The sequence below is a fragment of the Chroicocephalus ridibundus genome, chromosome 1 (genome assembly GCF_963924245.1).
Source record: "Chroicocephalus ridibundus chromosome 1, bChrRid1.1, whole genome shotgun sequence".
Classification (NCBI taxonomy): Eukaryota; Metazoa; Chordata; class Aves; order Charadriiformes; family Laridae; genus Chroicocephalus; species Chroicocephalus ridibundus.
The window spans coordinates 7,357,996-7,381,144 of record NC_086284.1 but is presented as its reverse complement, the minus strand read 5'-3'; the positions used below and the strand labels follow the sequence as shown (position 1 = coordinate 7,381,144).

At 39.2% G+C, this 23,149-nt stretch overlaps 1 protein-coding gene across 10 annotated transcripts in view; it reads left to right on the top strand.

The window, feature by feature from the left end:
* Window positions 1-21,403, top strand: part of EMSY (EMSY transcriptional repressor, BRCA2 interacting) — a 41,035-nt gene extending 19,632 nt beyond the window's left edge. For 3 of the 10 annotated variants that reach the window (XM_063327058.1, XM_063326999.1, XM_063327019.1), the window contains 13 exons: window positions 744-1,040; window positions 3,150-3,299; window positions 4,814-4,987; window positions 7,173-7,309; window positions 8,888-9,061; window positions 9,843-10,041; window positions 11,186-11,350; window positions 11,591-11,749; window positions 13,530-13,589; window positions 14,637-14,791; window positions 16,143-16,706; window positions 17,615-18,127; window positions 19,692-21,403. In XM_063327058.1, the coding sequence (XP_063183128.1) occupies window positions 744-1,040; window positions 3,150-3,299; window positions 4,814-4,987; window positions 7,173-7,309; window positions 8,888-9,061; window positions 9,843-10,041; window positions 11,186-11,350; window positions 11,591-11,749; window positions 13,530-13,589; window positions 14,637-14,791; window positions 16,143-16,706; window positions 17,615-18,127; window positions 19,692-19,886 (2,942 nt within the window). In that variant the 3' untranslated portion in view covers window positions 19,887-21,403. Of the gene's footprint in view, window positions 1-743; window positions 1,041-3,149; window positions 3,300-4,813; window positions 4,988-7,172; window positions 7,310-8,887; window positions 9,062-9,842; window positions 10,042-11,185; window positions 11,351-11,590; window positions 11,750-13,529; window positions 13,590-14,636; window positions 14,792-16,142; window positions 16,707-17,302; window positions 18,128-19,691 lie in introns of those variants that run through there. The other 7 variants (XM_063327085.1, XM_063327039.1, XM_063327010.1 and 4 more) reach the window with 6 other exon arrangements.
* Window positions 21,404-23,149: the final 1,746 nt, after the last annotated feature.

Here is a 23,149-nt window from a genome sequence, read left to right as displayed (position 1 = left end):
TATTACCGTTTTCCGCTACAGCTGGGACCTGATTAAAAACTGCCTCCATAAGACATGGACTTTATGTTTGTCTCTTTTGGTACTTCTGGACGTGCAGTTTAGAATTCCAAATGAAGGCAAATTTTGTTGGAAACATGACAACTGTGTAAGGGAGTGACAGAAATAAGTAATAAGATTTATATGGGAACTTTGTCTTTCCATCTTACTGAAAATTTGGTGTAATCGCTTTATTACTTGTAAGATCACCTAACCTATCAGCACAGTTTTCCTGGTCCACAGGACCTGGTCCACAGTTTTCTAAATTACATACCATTACTTGATTCATTATTTTAAAATAACTAACAAATACTCCCTTCTAATGTTGATGGGTTTGGTATTTGTGATCCTCATATTCTAATTTTTTGTAGTCACGGTTTTCACTATAAATATTTTGCTTTCTTGAAGCTTAAAGTTCAGGCTTTGAGAAGATTTGTGAATTTTGTGCTACATACAAAAGGTACAGGAAGTAGACGGGGATTGTGGTCTTTCCATTAGCTGCTGCTCTGCTGCCACTTTGGAAATCTGTATAAGGCTCCCTTGCCTCTGAACAGAGCGCTTCTGCTACGTGGGAGCTTTTTTATTTGTGTATTACCTATGCATCTTTCAGTCATAAAGACAGTTTAAATGCAGAAGTATTTTAAGAAATTCTAATGCTTTTCTTTCGTGTTGCACTGTTCAGTCTTAAACCATTTACTCTTTCACAGGTGTGTCTACGTCAGCAATTAAAGTTGCCTCTACCAGACTACCTTCCCCAAAAGGTTTGGTTGGGAACCCAACTCAGATCTTAGCACAGTTTCCCAAACAGCATCAGCAATCCCCCAAACAGCAGCTGCACCAAATACAACAGGCCCAACAACAGCAGCAACAACAGCAGCAGCAGCAGCAACAACAGCAGCAGCAGCAACAGCAGCTGGTGCAGTCTCCTGCAGCTCAACAGCAGCCCCAGCAATCTCAGTTGCCACCTGGCATCAAGCCCACGATTCAGATCAAACAGGAATCAGGTAGTTGGAGTTACTCTTGGCTCATATTGGTGATTAGGAGGTCTCACCACCACTCAAGAAAAGTAGGGCAGAATTCTGTCCCAAAATGTGCACAGGGAGCTGTTATTAAGGCATAATTACTTGAGTACAGGATTTGACGTTAAACCTGGATATAAATAGATATGAAGGATGTCTTAATTTTTTCAGCTAACAATAATTGAAGAATTTGGTTCTGCCACTCTTCTTGTTTGGTTCAGGTACACAGACCATACCTTAGGAATAAATTTATCTTTAGAGATTGAAAGGTATGTAAGTATCTTCAAAAGTTACATGATTGGCAACCTGGAAGACACCAGTTTTCTGAAGATCCAAGAGCTGTTCAACTGCATCAACTGGAAAAAGGAGCTAATCCAAGTTTTAATTCTTTTATTGGGTCCAGAAATCAAAGCCTACTTGTGGTTCTTGTCAAAACAAATACAATTAGATCTGAGACTGGAAGTTGGACTGGATTCTTTTTGTAATATTGATTCATGCAGTTGACTGTGGGCAAGTCATACAATTTTTCTGTGTTGGCTTTACTCTGCTGTAGAATCCGGTTCTTATCTCCATAAGATGTAGTAAGATTATCTAATTCTGAAGGAAGAAGTGCTATAAAAGTGCAAAGTATTTTTACATCCATATTTTATATTAATCATGTTAGTAAAAATATTATTTTATATTCATACTATTTAGATAAAAGTATTAAAATAGACCATAGAATGAAAAAAAAAAAACAGCCGCCCTACTCCTGTCCTTTGATAAACTTCCTTTTGGATTATAGGACCATTGCCTAAGAAAAATATCCAATAAGACAGACAGACCTCCATCCGCCAGTCACTGAGCAATATTTGATCAGTAAGAGCTTCAGTCCTTGCCTTCTACCATGGGTTTAGGCTCAGTGTTCTTTTTGGTTAAAGTTTCTTTGGAAATACCATCTGCTACTTCTTCTTTTTGGAAGACGTGAATCAATTTTCAGAGAGGCTTTGCTCTTTATCCAGTGTTGTGTCTGGATGCAAAGGCTCCAGTTTATCTTTCCTAACTTCAGATAGTTTGTTATTTAAGTTTGGAGCTTGTTTGCTCCATACTGCTTTTATAGTCAACACAGAAAGAAGAAAACTTCTCTGGAGGATGTTTCATGTCCTTAGTGGACAAAATTGTTCATCTAGAAATACTTGTGGACAAATGTAAGTGCCTACATTTAGGCGGGATTAATTCAGGCTGGATGTTTCATGTCATTTGATCAAACAATGCGATAACTTTTATCTCATCATGGAATGTAAGATGGAAGTGTCCTGGGTATACTTTTGAACAGATGATGTTAACTCCTGGTTTGCAAGTGAGAAGTGAATCTCGCAGAAGTCCCGTTCCACTACTCAAATTGAGAGAGAGGGAGCAGAATCTTTTCTGTATTAAGGTGTTCCTCATCCTTTGTTCTTGCTGATTCTCCTCAGAGCTTGTTTCAGCCCAGTTCCTTTGTGGCTTTAAGATAACCAAAAATTCAAGAGGAGAGTGCACAGTTTACTTCAAGAAACCTTCCTTAGCCAGTGTCACAGTTGCTTCCTTACACCCACGAATACCCTTTGTGCAGAAAGCTTTTTTTAATTTATTCAGAGGGATGGAATTCAACTAGACTAATTAAAACATATTAGAATTTACAGACTAAGTTTATTGAAGAACTGTTTCATTTTTAGATGGCTCATTATCTATGAACCAATTCAGTATTGGTTGTAACCTGTTGATTCCTGGGAAACATTCTATGTTTTGAATCATGGACCAGAAAAGGTTAAAAATCACTACAACTGATCAATGATGGAATAGAATCCCACGCCTTAGTGGGGAGTAGCTAGGAATTGAAACAGGCACATGAAAAACAAAAATGATGACTGTCTTGTTATTTGCAAACCAAACAAATTTAAAGCAAAAAATCCCAACCCAAACAAAAAGAATTATTATTTTCAGGATCAAGAATACATGGTCTCAGAATAGAAGCCTTGTGAGGCTACTTGCCCACTAGGGCTTGGTCTGAGAAAAGCATTTCAGAAAGTAACTTTTCGTGCCTGTATTTTAACAGTGACCTTTCTCCTTTCCTAGGTGTTAAAATAATCACTCAACAGGTGCAGCCCAGTAAAATCCTTCCCAAACCAGTTACAGCGGCCTTGCCCAGCAGTAGCAATTCACCTATTATGGTGGTTAGCAGTAATGGGACTATCATGACAACTAAACTGGTCACTACTCCCACTGGTAAGTTACGGCTCTGAGAAGGGAAGGGAGGGTAAACCCAGACATATAGGTGATCAAACATGGTTTATTAGGGTAAAAAAACCCCACACTTCTCTCTTGTGAACAGTGAGCACAAAAGCACATTGATAATTTTTCTAGATTAGGATTTTTGCAGTGAGTGCTCTTTTATTCCTCTTACGATCTTTTTGAATTGGTACACAAAAATATGATCATTCGTTCCCACTGGGTTTATTTTCAAGGAAGTTTTCTTGCAACTTGTACTTTGCACTTCTGTAGCACCTTATATTAGACAATTTACATTAATTTAATTTTCTAGGTACCTCAGACAAGTCAGCGTCATTCCTGTTTTGCATATATGGACTTTAAAAGACAGGTGACTTGCTCATAGTCCTGCAATGAATGTATAAAAAGGCCAGTAAATTGAATTTTAAGCTCCCGTTGTTTTTCTGGGGATCTGATTGTGTTTGTGTCTTCTTATTGGTTAAAAATCAGAAGTAATGCAGACTGTTCAGACTGTAAACTTGTATGAGGAAAGCTTGAAATGCAGCTTTATCCTCGTTTTCAGAAAACTCTTAACTTCCTGAATTACTAGCATGGGATGGGAATGTTAGCATAAAGTAATGGTTAATATTCTTTTTTAACTTTTGAAGGACTTGACGATAACATTCTTAAGTACATTAAAAAAAGTCTAGCAGTTTTGCTCTCCTCCGTATTGTGCTCTCTTGGATTTGAACACATGGCTGTATTGTGGTTATAACAAACTCTTTTGCTCTGTGATCTTCAGCAATTAAGGTGTGTAGTGCACTACCTGCAGCAGTGCAAGCAGAATGGAATGACAATGTTTGTGTAGCTGTTGTGTAGACTTGTATTATTTTGAGCAAGTTTCTTTTGTGGAATCAGTCCTGTTTCCGTTCCGAGGAGGAGCAGGTCTGAAAAAACCCAGCATTTATACCACCTCAGGAGGTTTCTTTTGTACTGCTGAATGCTAAATCCATAACATTGCATTATCATTGTAAATTACATTTTTTTTTTCCTCTTAGAGTGATAATTAAACCAGTGGCTGGTGGTGGTCTTTATAAACAATTTGTCATATAGGAGAAGTGAGAGTATGGATGTCTTTGAAGAGAGGAAGAGATCAGGTCTGGTAGTGTCATTGGATGCCTAACTCTTCGGCATCTAAGGGAGCAAGTGGCAAACATGCAGGCAGAATCTAAACACCGATTGAAAATTAAAATCTTAGACAAAAGAATGTGAGTTAAAATATGGCAGTCCTGGAACCTTTGGTAGAATACTTCAGAAGACTCTTACATTAATTTAAAGCTGGCATATATTTGAATATTGCTCTGCCGGTTTAAAAAGTACTAGGAGAATTGTAAAGGGTGGTAATAAATTGCAGTGTGGGGTCTCTCTGAATCAAATCTAATGCTTTTTCTCAACACTAACTTATTTTTCCACAAATACTAGTAGAGAATCATGTTGTAACAGTGAACTTTCTTCTTCTCTCTTTAAAACAGGAACTCAAGCAACATATACGCGGCCAACAGTTAGCCCCTCTATAGGGGCTCGGATGGCTGGAACTCCAGGGGCTGCTACTTACGTGAAAACTACAAGTGGTAGCATCATTACTGTAGTACCAAAATCGCTGGCCACGCTGGGAGGGAAGATTATCAGCAGTAATATTGTTTCTGGTAGGCCTATGAGTATTAATACTTTGATATTAAGTCTTATTTCAGAAGAAACTTTAGACTTGCTCTAGTGCTTCAAGGCTTTTCTGTGGGTTACATGCTGAAATAATTGTTATGACCTTTATTGGAGAAGAAATTAATTCAGAAGAAAAATAGCTGAGGATGAATAAGAAAATAAGGGGTAGAAGGCATGGAGGTAAAGTGTTCCTAAGGATTGGAGTAGTTCTTGCGTTTAAGAAGGAAACATTTAACGTGAGGGAAGCTTGAGAGGAAAAGAGAAACGTGGCAAAGGAGAACTACTGTATTGTCTTTTGTCTTCTGTTAGAGGGCAGAGAGATCAGAAAACTGTATTATCCCCAATTTAAAGCATTTTTTAATCTGGATGCTGCCCTTTTAAATTCCACTGCACGCAAAAAGAACCAGACTACATACAGAGCTGTTAAATTCAGCTGTGCAGTCCCCACTTTATCTTCTTGTTCTTTTATCAGTGACAGCCTGTCTTTCCCTTACCTCACATTCTAACTTGAGTTTTTCTTCCCAGCCTCTTGCAGACCAGCCTTGATGCTCGCTGCCAGTATAGCCTCTAAACGTAGGGTCTCTTTAGGACCAGGACCAAGCACACTCACACCAATCAGTATTTCTTAGTATCTGGTTTGGACTTTTATGAGTGCTAATGCAGAGAATTCTGCTGCGTTTCCTAGCTAGGTGCACATGTACAGCAAGATCTGCTGGGTCTACTCATCCTGGCTAGTAATATCTTTAAATTATTTGTCGGTCCCACTATTGGTGCTTAACACAGACCTGACATGGCACCAGCCAGCTCCTGTCACTGGAAGGTGCTGCACAAGCTACCCAGTAAACCCACTCTGGGCTGTAGTGCAGTCAAGGTATTTCAGTTTTTCATATCGTGATTTCTACAAAACGGTATTTAGGGCTGATACAGTAGTTTCTTTGGGAACAAGTAACTTTTTTAGCTCGTTGTGGGTATGAGTAGTTGTTAAAGTTTCTGGATCTGCCAGTGAGTTTATACACAAATGCAAGTATTACTCTGCTGAGCACCAGTTAATGCAGGGAAACCCTTGGCTGGTCTTCATAAGGATAGTAACGATTGTCCTGAAACAACACAAGTTTGGAAAGGATGCCTGCTTTTTTTTTTAATTGTTGTTTCGTGGTGGATTTTTTTGGGGTTGGGTTCTTGCAGGGGGTTGGTTTTTTTTTTTTTTTTTTTTTTGGTTTTGGGTCTTGTGGGTTTTTTGGGTTTTTTTTTTTTTTTTTTGCTAAGGGAGCAGTCTTTAGATGCCTCTGAAGTCACTAGAATTCAATAAATCATCATCTTGTCTCAGCACTTCTTCCCTTTCCCAGAATTAGTAGAATCACTCTTCTGAAATACGTAGTGAAGTATCTACAGGCATAACTAATGGGTAGAAGGTAGCGAGCGGAAACCTTGGGTTTGCTGCTCTGCTGTGACTGAGTGGTGCTTTCTTCAAGGAGAAAGTGGAAGGTGTTGATAAAAAGCTGTTTGAGCAGATATTGAAATAGCAGTGTGATAACACTGATGACTTATGTATCAGTGTATGTTCTCTCGTAGACTGTGGAGGGCTGACCAGAATTACCTGTCAGTGCAGGTAAATAAAAACCTGGTACAGGGAACGGAACTAATTCAATACTGGGAGAGGAACAGAAATAGCCAACACAGTTCTTCAAAAAAGAAAAAAAAAAAAAAAACAACCCACACTTCTAAACTCTTTTAAGAACTGATTGTAAAACAATAGCATATTTTTCTTTTTTCCTTCTTTCAACCCACTACTTGTCACTTGTCTTACAACAGTTCAATGCCAGAAAGAGCTGGTATTTCTCTTGATTGAAGATACATTCCTGGTATGTGGATTCTTCTACAGAGGTTATCTATAGAAGAATATTTGTCTGTGCAAATAGGATCTTGAGTTGAGTAGTAGTGGTGTCCTTATCCCTCCCTAATTCTGGCTTTTGAAAAGTTAGGCATTTTAGCCTGAGAAAGCTGTTTATATGTTGAGTTGGGTGACGTAAATTCCCATGCCAGATGCTGCCCTTTTTTGTAGCGCTGTCAGTTTAAAATACAGTGATTCTTACATAGCTCACCGACTTATGCAGTGGAAGGAAATATACATGTGATAAACTGCACATTATTTCTTTTCCCCCAAAAATGTAGGAACTACAACCAAAATCACTACAATTCCAATGACATCCAAACCCAATGTGATTGTTGTGCAAAAGACTACTGGAAAAGGAACTACAATTCAAGGGCTTCCAGGCAAAAATGTTGTCACAACGCTGTTGAATGCTGGGGTAAGTAAGAGTTTCCAGTCTCAAACGTCAAGTGAGAGGCTGTGTGGTGACTGCTGCATTCATTCTGCTAAAGTCCCTATTGAAAGCAAACTGCATGAGCTCCTTAACAGATAGAGCACGCCTTAATGTCGTGGATGTTTGAAAAGCAAGGGTGTTTTGCAGGATGTGAAAGATGCTTAAAACAAGCTGGGAATGTTCTCAAAGTTAAAGGAAAATAAAAACTTTTGAGCTTGCCTTTTTTTCCATGGTTAATGATTTTTGTAATCCGGAAGGGATTAAGTAGAAGAAAATTACTATGATCTTACCCTGTTTGTGCTGTAGTGAGAACCATGGTCCTGTGTTACAGACTTGCATCTCCAACCGTTTATCTTTTGGATGTAAAGGGTAGAGAAATAAACTGTCCCCTCACAGTAAGGGTACCACCTTTCAATTTATGTGGTGTGTAACACTCTAATATCCTGTACCCGAGTATTGTATGGCGTTCGGTTACTTTTTGGATAACCTGATGTGTACTAAGAGCAAAATCAAGTTTCCAGCTCCAACTGAGTTGACCTCTAAGTGGTAGTAAATAAAAATCATGATGTGCTTTATGTTCTTAGATAGAACTATGAGATTTAATGTGTTAATCGTGTAATCTTTAAAAGTCTACTTGAGTAGCAGGGATGAGCAGGGAGGTTTCTTTCTTTTTTAAAAAAATCTTTTAGGAATTTTTTTTTTAAGATTTTGAACTTTCCTAGTCTACAAAACTTAAAGCTATATTTTTCACACAAGTGGAAATCTTGTGACGTTACACAGCAGGAACCACGAGAATGCGATGGTATTTCTGAAACAAGTATGGTTCTTGGGATTTCCAGCTACTTGATGGGAATTGGTAGGGAATACAGGGAGAACTGGCAACTAATGTTTTTTTCTCATTTGGTTTGTTACTGTGTGGAGCTTAAAAAAAAAAAAAGCATGCTTAATGTCTTTGTTCTTCTTAAGCTCTCAGGAGTCTAGTCATACAGCAACAGTATTCCAAAGTCCAATGTTTCCTGTGAAACAGCTGTGAATCTGCATTTTTGTAATAAGCGAACTTTTAGTTTAACAAAAAAAGTCCGTACATAACTGATATCTTGATCCTGATGATAGTACAAAGATCTATATTTAAATAATTTCTTTTTAGAATCTCAGTTCAAGTTTTGTACATATCTTGCCAAAGTTAGTGTTAATAAAACTAAGAAGATTTAAAAAACCTTTGCGAAGGATTTGAGGGAAGTTCCAACTTACATGAATTCTTTGAAGCAACTTGGAAAAAAATTGTCAGTGTCTTTTAGTTATTCTTTTTTGTTCACCATTTCAGAGCAGCTCAAAAGGTAAAGTAATGGACGAGGGGATTTTGGTAGCTTTTCCATTCAAAGCCATAGAGTTTTTTTTGTTCTTGGTCTTTGAATATTTTTTGTATCAAATACGTTTAGTTGCAGCAGTGGTAGGTTGATTTCATGGTACACACGCTCACCTATAACTGTGTATTTTTTTAGAGAAGTGGGTCTCTCTGAAGAATTTCACTAAGTTAACCTGTAAACTTTGACTTCTCTACAGGGGGAGAAAACTATTCAGGCAGTGCCAGCAGGAGCAAAACCTGCTATCATCACTGCCACAAGACCCATCACAAAAATGATTGTTACACAGCCAAAAGGAATAGGGTCCACGGTCCAGCCAGCCACCAAAATCATCCCAACTAAAATTGTTTATGGTCAGCAAGGGAAAACGCAGGTACAGTGAGGACCCATTTCTGTCTTGAAATGTACCCCTAAATTTTAATGGGAAGTAAATAACTTTTCACTATGTTGCCACATTTGTTGCAGGATTAATAAAATGTCTATGGGGAATAAAACTTAGGTGTGTAATGAGGTGGCCTTGATTCTGCTTTCTTCAGCACAGTGTTTGCATTCGTTAGCTGTTTCTGGAGGCCTAGAGCAAGCCAGAAGTATTAACTTAATCTTTTCACATAGCTGAAACTGTCTGGTCATGGCTCTGGATGCCCGTTTAAGTCTTATGGCTAATGGCTAGGTTGTGAGCAATAAGGATGGAGAATCTGGACGTAGGTCATCCATCAAATCTGAGGTTTTATTGACGTTATTTTCTGTTTAATGTATGTTCAGGTTGTCCCTGCAACCTTGTGTGGTTGTTGGGGCTGTATACAGAGAATCTGGCTTATTTCTGGAAGCTTTCAGTTTCAGCTTTTTCTTTGGTTGCACTTAGGATTTAAAAGAATTAAACTTTTATCAGATATATTATTTTGTGTGTCTTGGTTGCTCAAGACTGTATTTATTGTGGGCTGCAGAAGAGAGGTGCTCGTCCTTACCACTGCATTGCCATTGGGCTTTGTGGTTTAATAATCAGAGCTGCTGAATTTACAGGTAGACGTTTTCAGTAAATTATGAATATTACATAGATCTGATACATTGATCCGAGTGGCACCCTGTACTCTTGATTGCTCAGATCTGTTTTTTTGAGTGCTCTTACTATACACAAAATTTGTCTTTCTAATTAGGTTCTCATAAAACCAAAGCCAGTGACATTTCAAGCAACAGTTGTGAGCGAACAAACTAGGCAGTTGGTGACTGAAACGTTACAGCAGGCATCAAGGGTAGCAGAGACAGGAAATTCATCTCTCCCAGAAGTGAAAGAAGAACCACAAACCTACACCGATAGCAGCTCTTCTTCTACAGAGTCCTCCCAGAGCTCCCAAGGTATGTATTGGTGTCGCATAAAATACGAACGGTCTGTCTCCCAAGCATGCCAGCTAGTTTCATATAACTCACTGTCTCTCCTTTTAGCGCAGGTTTTCACCCAGTCTGTTAGCACTGAGTGTCATTGTTTGCTTCCCTTATGGCTTTATTTATCTCTTATTTACTATATGCCTCCATTTCCTATGTGAGAAGGAGAGATAATTCTTTCTTGCTGGGCTCTGACTTGCTGGTAAAATGCTTGCGGCCTGCAGCCTGTTCCGTCTTTTGGGGGAGTCTGCGAGAAGTAGGCAGTGTAGCAGGTTTTTTTGGCAGCCCATGCTCTGCCACCCTGGTTCCTGAGTGTATTGAAGCGTCTCTCCACTGTGTGACTGAAAGCTATCATGTGACCAACATAAATTTTGGTCCTTTTCTAGGCACACATATGTGCATCGGGACATATCTCAGACATGCAGTCCTGATGGGGATGCTGCCGTGGCTTCAAGCCATGATATAGATGCAGCTCTTTTGTGTGGTAGAGGAGGATAAATAATAGGGCATAAATAACACCTAGCCATAAATAACATCCAGGTGAGGAGTGACCATAGAGTGTATCACTGCATCGAATAAAACCTAATGTCTCTCCGTGAAACGTGTGTGCTTACATGCCTTTCAGTCACCTTTTCTATATAATTCTGTTACTGTTGGTCTATACTGCCATGTTAAGTAAATTAAAAAAAGTTTTAAAGATTCAGCAAACTTACCAAAATTCAGGAGCTGTTAATTCAGAATGCTGAATACATGTTGATCACCTGAACTGCTAAAACTTTCTGAAAAAGAGTTCGATCCAAGGCAAATTCAATATACGAAGAAACCTGCTGAACTTTGACTGTTCAAACCAAAGCTTTGATGAACAACTAAGATACAGGATCTTTTTTTTTTTTTTTTCTGGAAACTCTTCATAACATCAACAGTGTTTTACTTCAAGAGTCAATTGTAATAAAAACTAAAGTGTTGCAGAATGAGAGTATGCATCCTTGGCAGTACTCAAAACACTAATGGAGAATTTTGAACTATAGCCCTATTTAAAGCAAGAAATTGGACAAGAGACCTCCAACCGAGAATGGTTCTGTGATCACTTGGTGTGCCTTTCTTCTTTTGCAAACAGATTCTCAGCCTGTAGTCCATGTGATTGCTTCAAGAAGTCAAGATTGGTCAGAACATGAAATTGCTGTGGACACGAGCCCTACAATAATTTACCAGGATGTATCCAGTGAATCTCAGTCAGCTACTTCCACGATAAAAGCTTTGCTGGAACTTCAGCAGACAACAGGTGTGAAAACAAGTTTAGGATAATTTCAAAGCTTATTACTTGCTTAAGCAGCAGGTTGTAGTAAGTTTTGTAATTGAAAAGCCACCTATCTTGAATCAGCTTGATTCCTTTCTTCTTATCCTGCAACAGTTTGTTTGAATCTGTTTCATAATGTTCGCTATCTATTTAGTTAAACTTTTGTATTTATATTGGTGGTTTATATATTGGAGGTTTATTTTGTGTTTTTCTTTTCTTCTAAAGCAGTGAAGGAAAAGTTGGAATCGAAGCCAAGGCAGCCTACCATTGACCTGAGCCAAATGGCTGTCCCAATCCAGATGACCCAAGAAAAGAGACATTCTCCAGAAAGTCCTTCAATTGCTGTAGTTGAGTCGGAATTAGTTGCTGAATATATCACAACTGGTAAGTGACTTAAGGTAGTGCGGTGCTGGGTTTGCAGTTAAAGTCTGAGGACTTGATTTTGAAGTTTTCTTCTAATGGTTTTCGTTTTTGTGCTTTCGCTGTAATTTGCTGTAGAGGAAATGAGTCTTTTCTTCCACTCTTGAGACCCTGTGCAGGGGACCGAGGTTGTATCTGCTTTTCTGGGGCATAGTGAAGAACATTTCTAACTGAAACAAAGGGTTGTTGCTTCAAGACATCCTATTTGAACAGACTTTCTGTTCCCTGATCTGATAGAGAGGACGGGCTTGTCCCACTTGTCTTTAAGGAAAATGTAGAAAATGAAGTTACAGGAACTGTATACTGGTTTTTTTGTACATATTGAGAGGAGTCAGACTTTGAGTTAGTCTAAGCCATGTTTGCAAAATGTTACTTGCTTACCAGGAGTAAGTGCGTTTTTAAGCCAGGTGTGCAGTTAGCACACTAATGTAGTCCCCAGTTTCTTCATTTGCTAGAAGCTTTTGAACTGATAAATTTCCAAATTTAAACAAATAAATTGTTCACATTGAAATTATGGTTGGGATTCAGGTCTTAACTTTTGTAACTCTTGACGACTCCTCTCTGGTTGTCCATTTTGTGTAAGTCCTTGACCGCCATATCTCTCTGACGATCCCTGCTACCCCAGAACACTAGGTCTGAGCCACTTCCCGTACATTCATGAGAGGATCAAAGTACCCGTTTTCCATTTTCATTTCTTAAATCCACATTACTCGTCCTCTCTACTTTATTTGGAAATGAAAGCAAAAGCGTGTTGAAAATCTGCATTGGAAAAAAGGAATGAAACTTGATTGTATTAAATTGTATAAGTACATATCTGTAACTCCAGTCTTTTTAGTGTTAAATGTCTAATTTGATATTTTCATTTTTTCATTTTCCTGCTCTGTGCCTCCTCCCCTCGCTTCCATCCCTTGTATGGTCTGAATTTAAGTTGTGTGAAATTGGAGCTGGGGGGGGGAAGTTATTGTTATTCTTTTAAATAACGCTTACTGTATCTGGCTTCAATTTTGAATGTTTGAGTCATGCTCCCTGGATCTTTTTTAAAACAAACTCAAAAGTGTAATAAATAGTGTTAAAGCGATCTCCAGTTAACAGTCTGTTATCTTCACTGACACAGATTCTGTGCGTTGAGCTTCTATTTGAGGTACCAGTTTTTACTGGGTCTTGCTGTAAAAGCTGATGTAAAATAGGGCCCTTTGCAGGGAGGACGAGAAATTAGTCGATGTCTTTGTCTTTGTAGACTGAAGTCCTTTTCTGCAGCTTAGAAGCCATACAAAGTATAAAAGTTAAAAATTTCCTTGAGCTATGATTACTATTTGAAATACTGGGATTTTTATAAACCTTGAGTTGATCCACAGGAATCAACCAGGGAGATGCAGGCTGCTGGGGGTCGACTGGCAGCAGTTTCTGCTACAGCACAAACCTGGTTATTTCGCTCTTAGATTTTTTATTTTTTTTTGTCCCTTCCCCCAGTTTCTGTGAGCACTGCCAGGGAACGCAGGTAATGGAGTTTTTGTATTAATTTGTGCTTCTCGGGATTCATCGGTAATCCACCTAGCTATATTTTCTGCTAAAAATTCAGTAGTAAGACAGTAAACAGTCTATAATCTGTTGTGAAATCTGCACGCCCCTAGAACTAAGGCTTAGGCACATTTTGTATGGGAGCTGGGCTTCAGCATGTGCTTCCTCGTGAGATGAAGGGAGCGGTTCACACGTCTTAGTGTCACCGTTTTTTGTCTGTCTGCAGACTCAGGAAGACAACACTGTATTGGTTCACATTCGGAAGAATATCTACACAACCATATAGGTTAGAAACTTTATTTTTAAATGAAGTTTTCAATTGTGCAGGAACTGTTGGGGGATATCCACGACGGATCTGGCACAGCATGCAGGCCGGTATTGATATAATCCAACTCCTTTCTTGGAGTGGGAAAGTAAAATTATCATTTTAATTGAAAATGTGACCTTTCTTTTAACTTTCAGGAAGGTCACTAGAAGCTTTTCAACTTTAAGTCACCTTACAACTGAATTTAAACTTTGCTTGTTCTCCTTCAGTTATTAATTATTTTGTATCTCAGAAGTTAATTAGAGCAAATACGTACCTATTAGTATGGACAGGCATAAAATAATTTGAATTCATGTCTTATTAGTGACTGCAATATAGAATGGTTTGTGGGTTTTTTTTTCCTCGCAGAAGATCATTTCTCTGTCAGTCCACTCTTTAATTACAGAGCCATCACCGTAGCTCTGTAACTCATGCTGGATCTGTTCTAAAAAGTGACGTAGACCCACGATAAGGTCTCCATTTTTTGGTCTGTGATTTCTGATCAATCTCACTTGCTTTCTGATACCCAAACAGTTTGTAATTACTAATCTTTCAAATTTAGCCTGTGCTCTGGAGAGTATTTCTTGCACTTTATCAGTAGTAGCAAGTCAGTGAGCAAGGCTTGCTGTTCTTAATTGCAGTCAATTGTGCAGGTGCTTTTAACAGTGTGAAAACCACAGAATAACTTGTGCTCTACAGTATTCTGCTGGTGCTGTATGAAGAACCCTGAGGAAATTCGAGTATAAATTCTGCTTGCAAAGTTGGTGTGATGGGAGAGGGAGGCCGGAGGAGGTTTGGACCAAGTGTGGTGACTTCGGAGACAGAGATAAAAAGCAAAACCCCTGAGTTGCTACTTTAAGAGGCTTCTCAGAATAGATCTACACTTTAAGGTTGAAGCTAGCATACAGTAAAAGATGTTTTTCGTACTCAGATCTTTATTTCACTCATATATGCTTTCAGTTGAAGCTTAAATACTTGAAGTTACTGCAGTTAGTTCTGCAGAAGTGCCACTGACCTCTTTACTTGCAGTCAGTCATCGGTCCCAGCCCCACCAGCAGTCATCTCAGCCCCAGAGGACTCTGCTGCAGCACGTGGCTCAGTCGCAGACAGCAACGCAGACTTCTGTTGTGGTGAAATCTATCCCCGCATCCTCCACAGGCGCAATTACCCATATCATGCAGCAGGTTGTACCCTTTCTTTTCCCAACAGTCTATAAGCAGCCATAGGTTATATGAATTTTGTAGGATCAGGGCTCGTTCTGCATTAATATGTCATGTTGGTTGCTGCCACTGAAAATGCGAAGTGTAAGGGCAAATTAATAATTTTAATATTGCCTGTTTTGATGGTGAGGGTGGTGGGATAAAAGGGAAGATTAACGGGATTACTTGAGACTGCTAAATAAGAGGTATTAACAGCCACTGTGGGAAATATAGTGCTTCCTAGATTCTTGCTGCGTCTATGTCGTCTCTTCAACAGCAACAAGCTGCTTTTTTCTATATGTCATATTGTAAGGGCCAAGGCTCTTTAGATTGTGTTGGTGTCAGTGTAGGGGGAAGAGGAATGAAGGAGAATCTGGTCAGTACACAGAGCGCGCAGTGTCTTTTTCATTTGAGAGCTTTCGTTTGTGAATATGCAAACTGCTCTGAATGAAAAAGTGAGATCGTATTTAGACAAGTACCATGAGGATCCCAAACACTTGAAACAAACAGTGTAGCTTGTGGTGAAATCTTACAGAAGCCATTCCAATGCTGTTGTTCAAGACCTGCTCAACTCTGCAGTGCTTTAACTTCCAGGAACCTCAGCTGTGGACCGGGACAGCACTGTTAGGGTTATAAACCCGCTTCAGAGAGTGCATTCTCACAGATGTTTGAGTAGGCTGCTTCGTCTTGCTAAGGCCATTTATTAATAATGTTTATACTATGCTAAACAAAGCATAGTGATGTAGATCTCTTGCTCCCTCAAATCCCTCAAAAAATCAAACAGTGTTTGTGCAATGCCCAAGAAAAATTGCAGTAAGAGTTTCGAGGAAGGAAGGAGAAGAGAGGTTCTCTGCTGAAATAGGGTAGACTGTGGGTATATGGGGAGCTGCAGAAGGAAATTATAGAGAAGATGTAAGCTCTCAAGAGGCAAAATAAGAATTTATTGTGCGGGGAGACTCTGGCTTTAAAGAGGAGCTACTGGTTCAACCACCTGCTAATCCCTGCTGCTTCATATCCAACTGTCATGCAGTTGCAGGGGCTTTGAACCTTAGTCTGACATAGGTGAGGGCTACATAATCTCCACTGAGGATTAGTTATGCAGTTAATGTTGTCACGTAGAGATGTACCATATTTTAACATGATAAAAATAGCTATTGGCTGCTTACATATTGTGGAATTTTAGTGTAAAGGTATCTTTTAATACATGAATTGGGAGTCTGTAATGGTAAAATAAGTTAAAGTAGTCCAGTTGAAACATTAAAATTTATTTTTAGATTGTGTATTCTTGTAATTTCTGTTTCTCTTTACTAACTTGCTCTAACTTCTTCTTATTAAGGCCTTAAGCAGTCACACTGCATTTACGAAACACAGTGAACAACTTGGAACTGAGGAAGGAGAAGTGGAGGAGATGGACACCTTAGATCCTCAGACTGGCCTGTTTTACAGATCTGCCCTGACACAATCGCAGGCACAAAAACAGCAAAAACTGAGTCAGCCGCAGCTGGAACAGACTCAACTGCAAGTGAAAACTCTGCAGTGTTTCCAGACTAAGCAGAAGCAGACAATCCACCTGCAGGCCGATCAAATCCAGCACAAACTCCCACAAATGCCCCAGCTTTCTATAAGACATCAAAAGCTAACCCCCCTGCAGCAAGAGCAAGCACAGACCAAACCAGATGCACAGCACCCCCCCCACCACATGATGGCCAAAGAAAGGCAACTCCCTACCTTAGTGGCACAGCCACAGCAAACTGTAGTACAGGTGCTGGCAGTAAAAACCACGCAGCAGCTGCCCAAACTGCAACAGGCACCAACGGCACAAAAAATCTACGTGCAACCCCAACCCCCCCAGAGTCAAATGCAGCTACCTGCCTCTTCAGAGAAACAGCCAGCAAGCCAGGTAACGGAATATTGATAGCATGCAAAATACACGTCGCTGTTCAAGGAAAAAAAAAAAAAAACCACCACACCCCCAAAAAATAATTGAAAACACCAACTCTATCGCTGTAGCAGTGTTTTGTCCTGGCAAGAGAGAACTCCTCATTCCGCTGGTATTAATTACCCCATCAGAAGGTTGACACTAGGAAAGAGAAGCACATGTTATAGGGGAAAAAAAAGAAATCCTTAGAGCTCACAAACGTGTTTTGTTGGACAGTTTTTATGAATTTCTGCCACCGCTGGTGCATGGAATTTGTCCCTAATTATTTTCTTTTAATTTTTAGATATGACACGTTATTAATTTCCGTTCCCGTAGCACTTTTTATTTCTGTGGAAATAAAGATGGAATACACTGCAGTCTCCTGAAGCTGTCCATTGTACGTTTTCCTTTGTAGTTTACATCTTCCTGAAATTAGATGGCTTTTGTGTACAGGAGTAATTTGATTTTCCTTGGGAGGGGAAAATGTAAAGGCTGAGGAATGTGGAAGAAGAAAATGTATTTTAACTAACTCCAGAAAAGTACAATTATCTTTTTTTTTTTTTTTTTGGCCCTTTCAGGAATACATGTGAAAACAAGAGGGTTAACAAACATCACATGGGGATGTAAATCCCAAAGGAATACAAGGCTGCTGTGGTATTATACTGCTACAATCCCTATCTAGCAGCCTAAAAAGCTGCTTTTCCCCAGGCTTCAATTAACTGTTACCATATGATTGCTAATTCCTTTGTTAAAACACTGAGTTTCAACTGTCTTCCTAATAGCAAGTATGTTGTTTGTGCCATACTGTCCTTGGAAATATTGATTAGATTTTTTTTCAATTAAAAAAATTAATCTAGCTGTAACATGCACAACAAAAATTTGATTTTCAGGTGCAGCATCCAATTATAACGCAAGGATCCACTGTTACAAAGATAACTTTTGAGGGGCGTCAGCCTCCTTCTGTTTCAAAGGTAGCAGGTGGCAGTTCTGGGCCCAAACTGGCTTTGCCGGTTACCAGCCTATTTCCCACGCAGGCATCCGCGAAGACAGCAGTAGCAGATATTTTGAGAGTGTCTATGGTGGAAGCTCAGATTGATACAAACCTAGAACATACGATAGTGGATCCCCCAAACGAGGCCATGTCCACTAGTAAACTCGCTAGCGAAGCAGAGTCGTCACCTTGTACCCAGGTGCCGAGGGTGACTGCAGTAGGGATGACGGCAACTTCCATCCCCCAGCAACAGACATGTACAGAATCCAGTCCAAGTCCTCCTGCTGTTGGTCCTACTTTAACAGAGAGGAAACTCGATGCACACGGAATGCCTACAACAAACCAGTTTGTACACATTCAGAGTATATCACAAAAGAAAGCTGAAGAGAGTTCATCAGAAATTGTTATCCAGGTAAGAGAAGACCAGAGCAAATAAGGCAAAGGTTGAGCAAGAGCAAACTCATGTCTAGTGTGATGATAACAACTGAACGGTGTTCCAGTATTTTTGTTTTCCTTCCCCAGTTTTTGGTTCTTTCTCTACTCTTATGCTTTGTAATGGATTACTACTTCAAAGTGTGTAATTTTTCTTAAATTGAGCTCAAGTTTCTCTAGCACTGTATCATGCGCAGTGTCCTCGGTGTCTTCCTTTCTGTTAAGAAAACAAACCAAGCTCATCTAATTTTACAAAGTACTTTCATTTGAAACACTTACAAATGTGATCTTCGCCACTTACTATGGAACTGCAATCTAGAATTTTTTATAGTATCAATTAATGTTACCACCGACTATAAAATTAGTGCAAAAAAAAAAAAAAATGAAGTAGCAGGGTTCTACTTACAGGGGAAATTCAGCAAATAAGGTCTTGGATTCAGAAGAAAGCTTCTTAACTTCGCTTACGACCAGTCTTAACCGCTTCTGAGATAAAATGACTATTGATCTTTAGCTTAAATGCTTTGAGTCCTTGCCTAACTGATGATCGATATTTTCATTGATCCTCCTGTCTTAAATATGATGGTTTATGATGTAATACGTGGTCAGAATGTCAACCGAGGAAGTACTTTAAGTCATCCGAGGACCCGTGAATCTTTGTAGACAAGTTGGCATTGTATATGTTCGTACAAATGATAGCGTGGATTGAAATGGTTTTATTGTGTGTCGTATTTGTGTTGCAGTGAAAATACTTCTGATGTGGGAAAATAACCTGTGTACAGAGCTTTCAGATTTTTCATGCTACTTTGTAAAAACCTTTGTTGCCGCTAACTTCGCTTTTGTAGAAATCATAATTTTCGTGCTCACTTTTAGTCCCCGTTTCCCTAAATAGACAAAGGGAGATTTCTGTTCTGCTTCAAATCTGTATATTTTGAGAATCTGCATTGTTTATCATTGTGGCGTGCTACGACCTGATTCAAAAGTAAAATACTGCCCAGAATTTCAGTTTTATGTAGTTGTAGATTTAGTTTCTAGAACCCGTGAAAGCATAAGCAGAAATAAATAGCTTAGATCCGTTGTGTTTCCTCAGCCTCTGTTCTGCTGCAGCTCTGAGCAGGGCTGGAGCTCGTATCGTATCATATCCAAAAAACAGAGTCTAGACATTCGTATCTGAATGTCTTGTCTGAAAAAGATAAGAAAAAAAAGATAAGGCTGAAGAAAGCTTCTGCTTTGCATTTGGGGAATGATAGATGGTGGGCGTTGGTGGTTGAGCTTTTGGTTATGCTGTCACAGACCTTTAGTGAAGATCCAAGGCCAAGATCAGTGGCTTAACAGCAAAATTATTCATATTTTACCTTTCACCACCTAATCCGGTGAAAGGGTGGTTTGAAGCTTTAGATAACATAACGTAACACGCAGCGGGCCTTACCCAGGGAAAATTGCTCTTGGAAACCCAATATCCCTTTTCCATCAGTACCTGCGCTTGCGCAGATGCCTTTACCTGTGAAAAACTGCATGTTTAAACTTAAATCTTTTCTTTCTTGCAGACTATCCCTCACTATTCCATCCCTTGTCACTCCAGCTCCAACGTAGTAGTGGAACCCAGCGGGCTCCTGGAGCTCAACAACTTCACCAGTCAGCGCCTCGATGATGAGGAGACGGCAATGGAGCAAGATGTGGACAGTAGCACTGAGGATGGCACTGAGCCCAGCCCCTCTCGAAGTTCTGCTGAACAATCCTAAGGAATTGGGACACTGGAGTGCACTTTAAAATATCTTGGGATTTTGAGTATCCAAGATGCCCTTGTATTGTGATGTGTTAGAGCACTTTTGCCTCTTAGAGTTGTTCATCGGACCCTTGAAGCATCAGTGTGTTTTAACAAGATGGTATTGCAAAAGTTGCATCTTAAAAATTGTTTCCAAAAAAAAAGAAAAAAGATGAGAGGGGAAAAAAAAAAAAAGATGCGGTTACCGAGATTTAGTAAACCCGTGACAGTGGAATGTACTCCTGTTAAAAAGCAAATCTGCAGCGAACTCTACAGCTCGTGCTCTTGAAGTCCTTGCCCGGGTACTGAAACAGCTTTCAGTGAAAAGGGATCATTATTTTGTTGTGTCTTTTTGTTAGCTGTTGAGCAAAACACCATCAAAACAAAAAAAAACAACCAAACAAAGAGAATGTTTAATAAATATTTGTATTTTTAAATAGCATGTGAGAGAAAAAGTGTCTCTGACAGTGCTGGAAAAGCCCCAGGAATTTTTGGAATTGGTTAGCTTTCTTGCACTTGTGCTCACTTAAGAGTTCAAGATTTTTTCATGAGCCGAAAAATATAGTTTATTTTTTTAAAATTCTTGTTGGTGAATGTTTGGAAATCAGCAAAATCACTGACTGGTAGCAAAGTGGATTTGCTAGTGGATTTTTGTTTTCATGCTTTACAAGAGGTAGGGTAATAGTGTATGAGGCATTTCTTAGTGCCATAAGCACATGAAATGCTCGTCTACTCGAGTTAATGTTTGATTATTTATTTAAATATAAAATTTTAAGTGAGGCCAAGTTGTTTAAAAAGTTCCTGTGAAACAGGCAGGTGTGTTAATTCTAATGCAAACAGGGTGGGGGCGATGTATTTTGCTATAAATCACGTTTTCAAAAATTGGGGATAAGTGGTTCAGCATCTTTCAAAGTTGAACCTCCGAATTTAGAAGTGAGCTAAGGCTTTTAAGAAAAAATAATTCTGTGTTTTACTCTTACATGCTGTTTTTAAAGTGACTATTTGGGGAGTTTAAAAGCTGAAATCGGTATACAGCGGTAGGTTTTGGAAATTAGCCTTACGACTTGGCTTGTTGAAGCAATACTTTGGGGTTTTGTGAGAATTACAAGCCACCGAGAGAGGTTTGGGTTCAGATGGGGAAAAGAGAACCGGTTTTAATACATTCTGCTAATGAAGACAATACTTTTCTTTTTTTTTTTTTTTCCAAATGTATATAAAAACACGTTTTTAACTGTTTTGTATAGATTTCATTATAAATAACTAAGCATTTTAAGACTTGGACATATGATTTAATTGTATATACATCTATCAGCCTAACTGCCCACTTTTTGGTGCTGAAGTACTACTGTAAGTAGATTTCATCCAAAGTCTAATACAGCTTTTTTGCGTCACTTTTTTTTTTTAAGCTGTGATTTTACTGTTGATATTGTAGTTAAGATTAAATTCCAACTAGAATAACTCAAACTAAAAATACAAAGCCTAAAAAAACATCTATCTTACTTGTCCTGAGTATCCACCTGTGTAAGAACATGCAGTAACCCCTAGATGGTGCTCTTGGTTTTTCATCTAACCTCAGTTATTTTATTAATAAGCTCCCTATGACTTTCATACACTTCTTTTTTTCTTCCTTCTGTTTTCTTTTCCATCGGCATTAGTTCCAAAATAATGTAGTTTATTATGGTGAAGTGTCCTGATAATTTCAACATGCAAATGCTGGAAGAGTGGGGTAGGAAACTAATTATTTTTGTGTTACCTTCATGTTGGAATAGATACTGGTTTGGTTTCTGCTGTTCTTAGTGCTCAGGATGGAAGAGAATGATATATATGAGATGAATCATACCATGTTTCTTTCTCTAGTAAAAAATAACCTTACACCTTTCTAGGTGGTTCAGGTTTTGATAGCTGTTGGGGAGCTTTTACTCTCGTTTTAGTGAAATAACAGTGACCAACAAGAGTGACCAATTAAAAGCCAAGTCCTGAAAGTTCCACATTGCTCTAGAATGACAAAAAGCCATTTAATACAGATTTTACTGGGATGGGACAGTCTGTTGTGCTTGGCATATGCCAGCGTGAGGCATAGTCTGTAGTTTTCCGTAGGGTTATGAAAAAGCCAGAGCAGATGACACCCAGTCTTGCAGTATTTTTGAGCGTCCCTGGCAGATCTGGGACTGAAAGTCCATGAGAATCTAAAGTAGAGCAAGGTTTTTCTTAAGCGTTTTTGCCCAAGAACTTTGCCTTAAATTATGGTTTAAGGTTTTAGTGAATGTATATGCGTCTCCAGCCAAAAAGGGATGCTAAGAAATGGCATAAGGTGAATTCAGCTCTCCTAATGCATTGAGGAAATTATTAAGTTCTGGTCCAATTTATGCCAATGTTTTATGCAAGACTTTTGTTTGCGTCTTTAGTGCTGATTTCACAGCAAAGGTATGAACAACTACGGTGAACTACTTGACAGCAAATCTCTCTCTTAAAAACACGAAAGCTTTCAGTGTTGCTGTGCGAGGTAATTGTTTTCAGACTGGCAAATCGAAGCACGTGGCAGGGGAGTATCTAGGGATCATGTAAGAAATTTAGAAAGAGGACTTTTGTAATCGATGCATTCCTTCTTGGAACTCCTCTCAACACTTTCCCACTGAGCTGAACTTTTTTCAGTTTCTTATTTTCATTTGTCTGTTCTAGCACTTCGCCATATAAGCAAATTTAATAATAAGGAATATGCAAGTTGAGCTAAAATTTAGGGTCAAGATGTTAATTTTTTCCCCAGTTATTTGATTTTTTTTTTTTTGAGAACTGGAAGGAGACACGCTCAGAGCATTTGGCCTTCTCCCCCTTTTCATGAACTCCAGGCAGCCCCTGCCTGTTCGTTGTCCTGCCCTGCAGAGGTGCAGATTTTTCATACCCGCCCCTGGGATACTTCCCTCGCAGCCTCAGAAATGTCACCGAGCTGCTAAAAATAAAACATCAGTGTGGATGATAACATTTGCATATCCCTTCTCCCTAATTAGCTGCGTCTTCCTTCCTGAAATGAGTTTGAAGTCCCTCCTTGGAATAGGAGAAAGGGGAGCGTGGTGATGATGCTGATCTCTGGTACCAGGAATCGGCAGGCATGAAAGAATAGTCTTGAATTCAGCTTTTTAATAAATGTGCTCTGCCACTGCAATAGGACGTGGATTTTCAAAAAAAGGATGCTAAAAAAAGTAAAATTGGAGGAAGCAGTGAAACAAGGGAGGAGCTATGCGC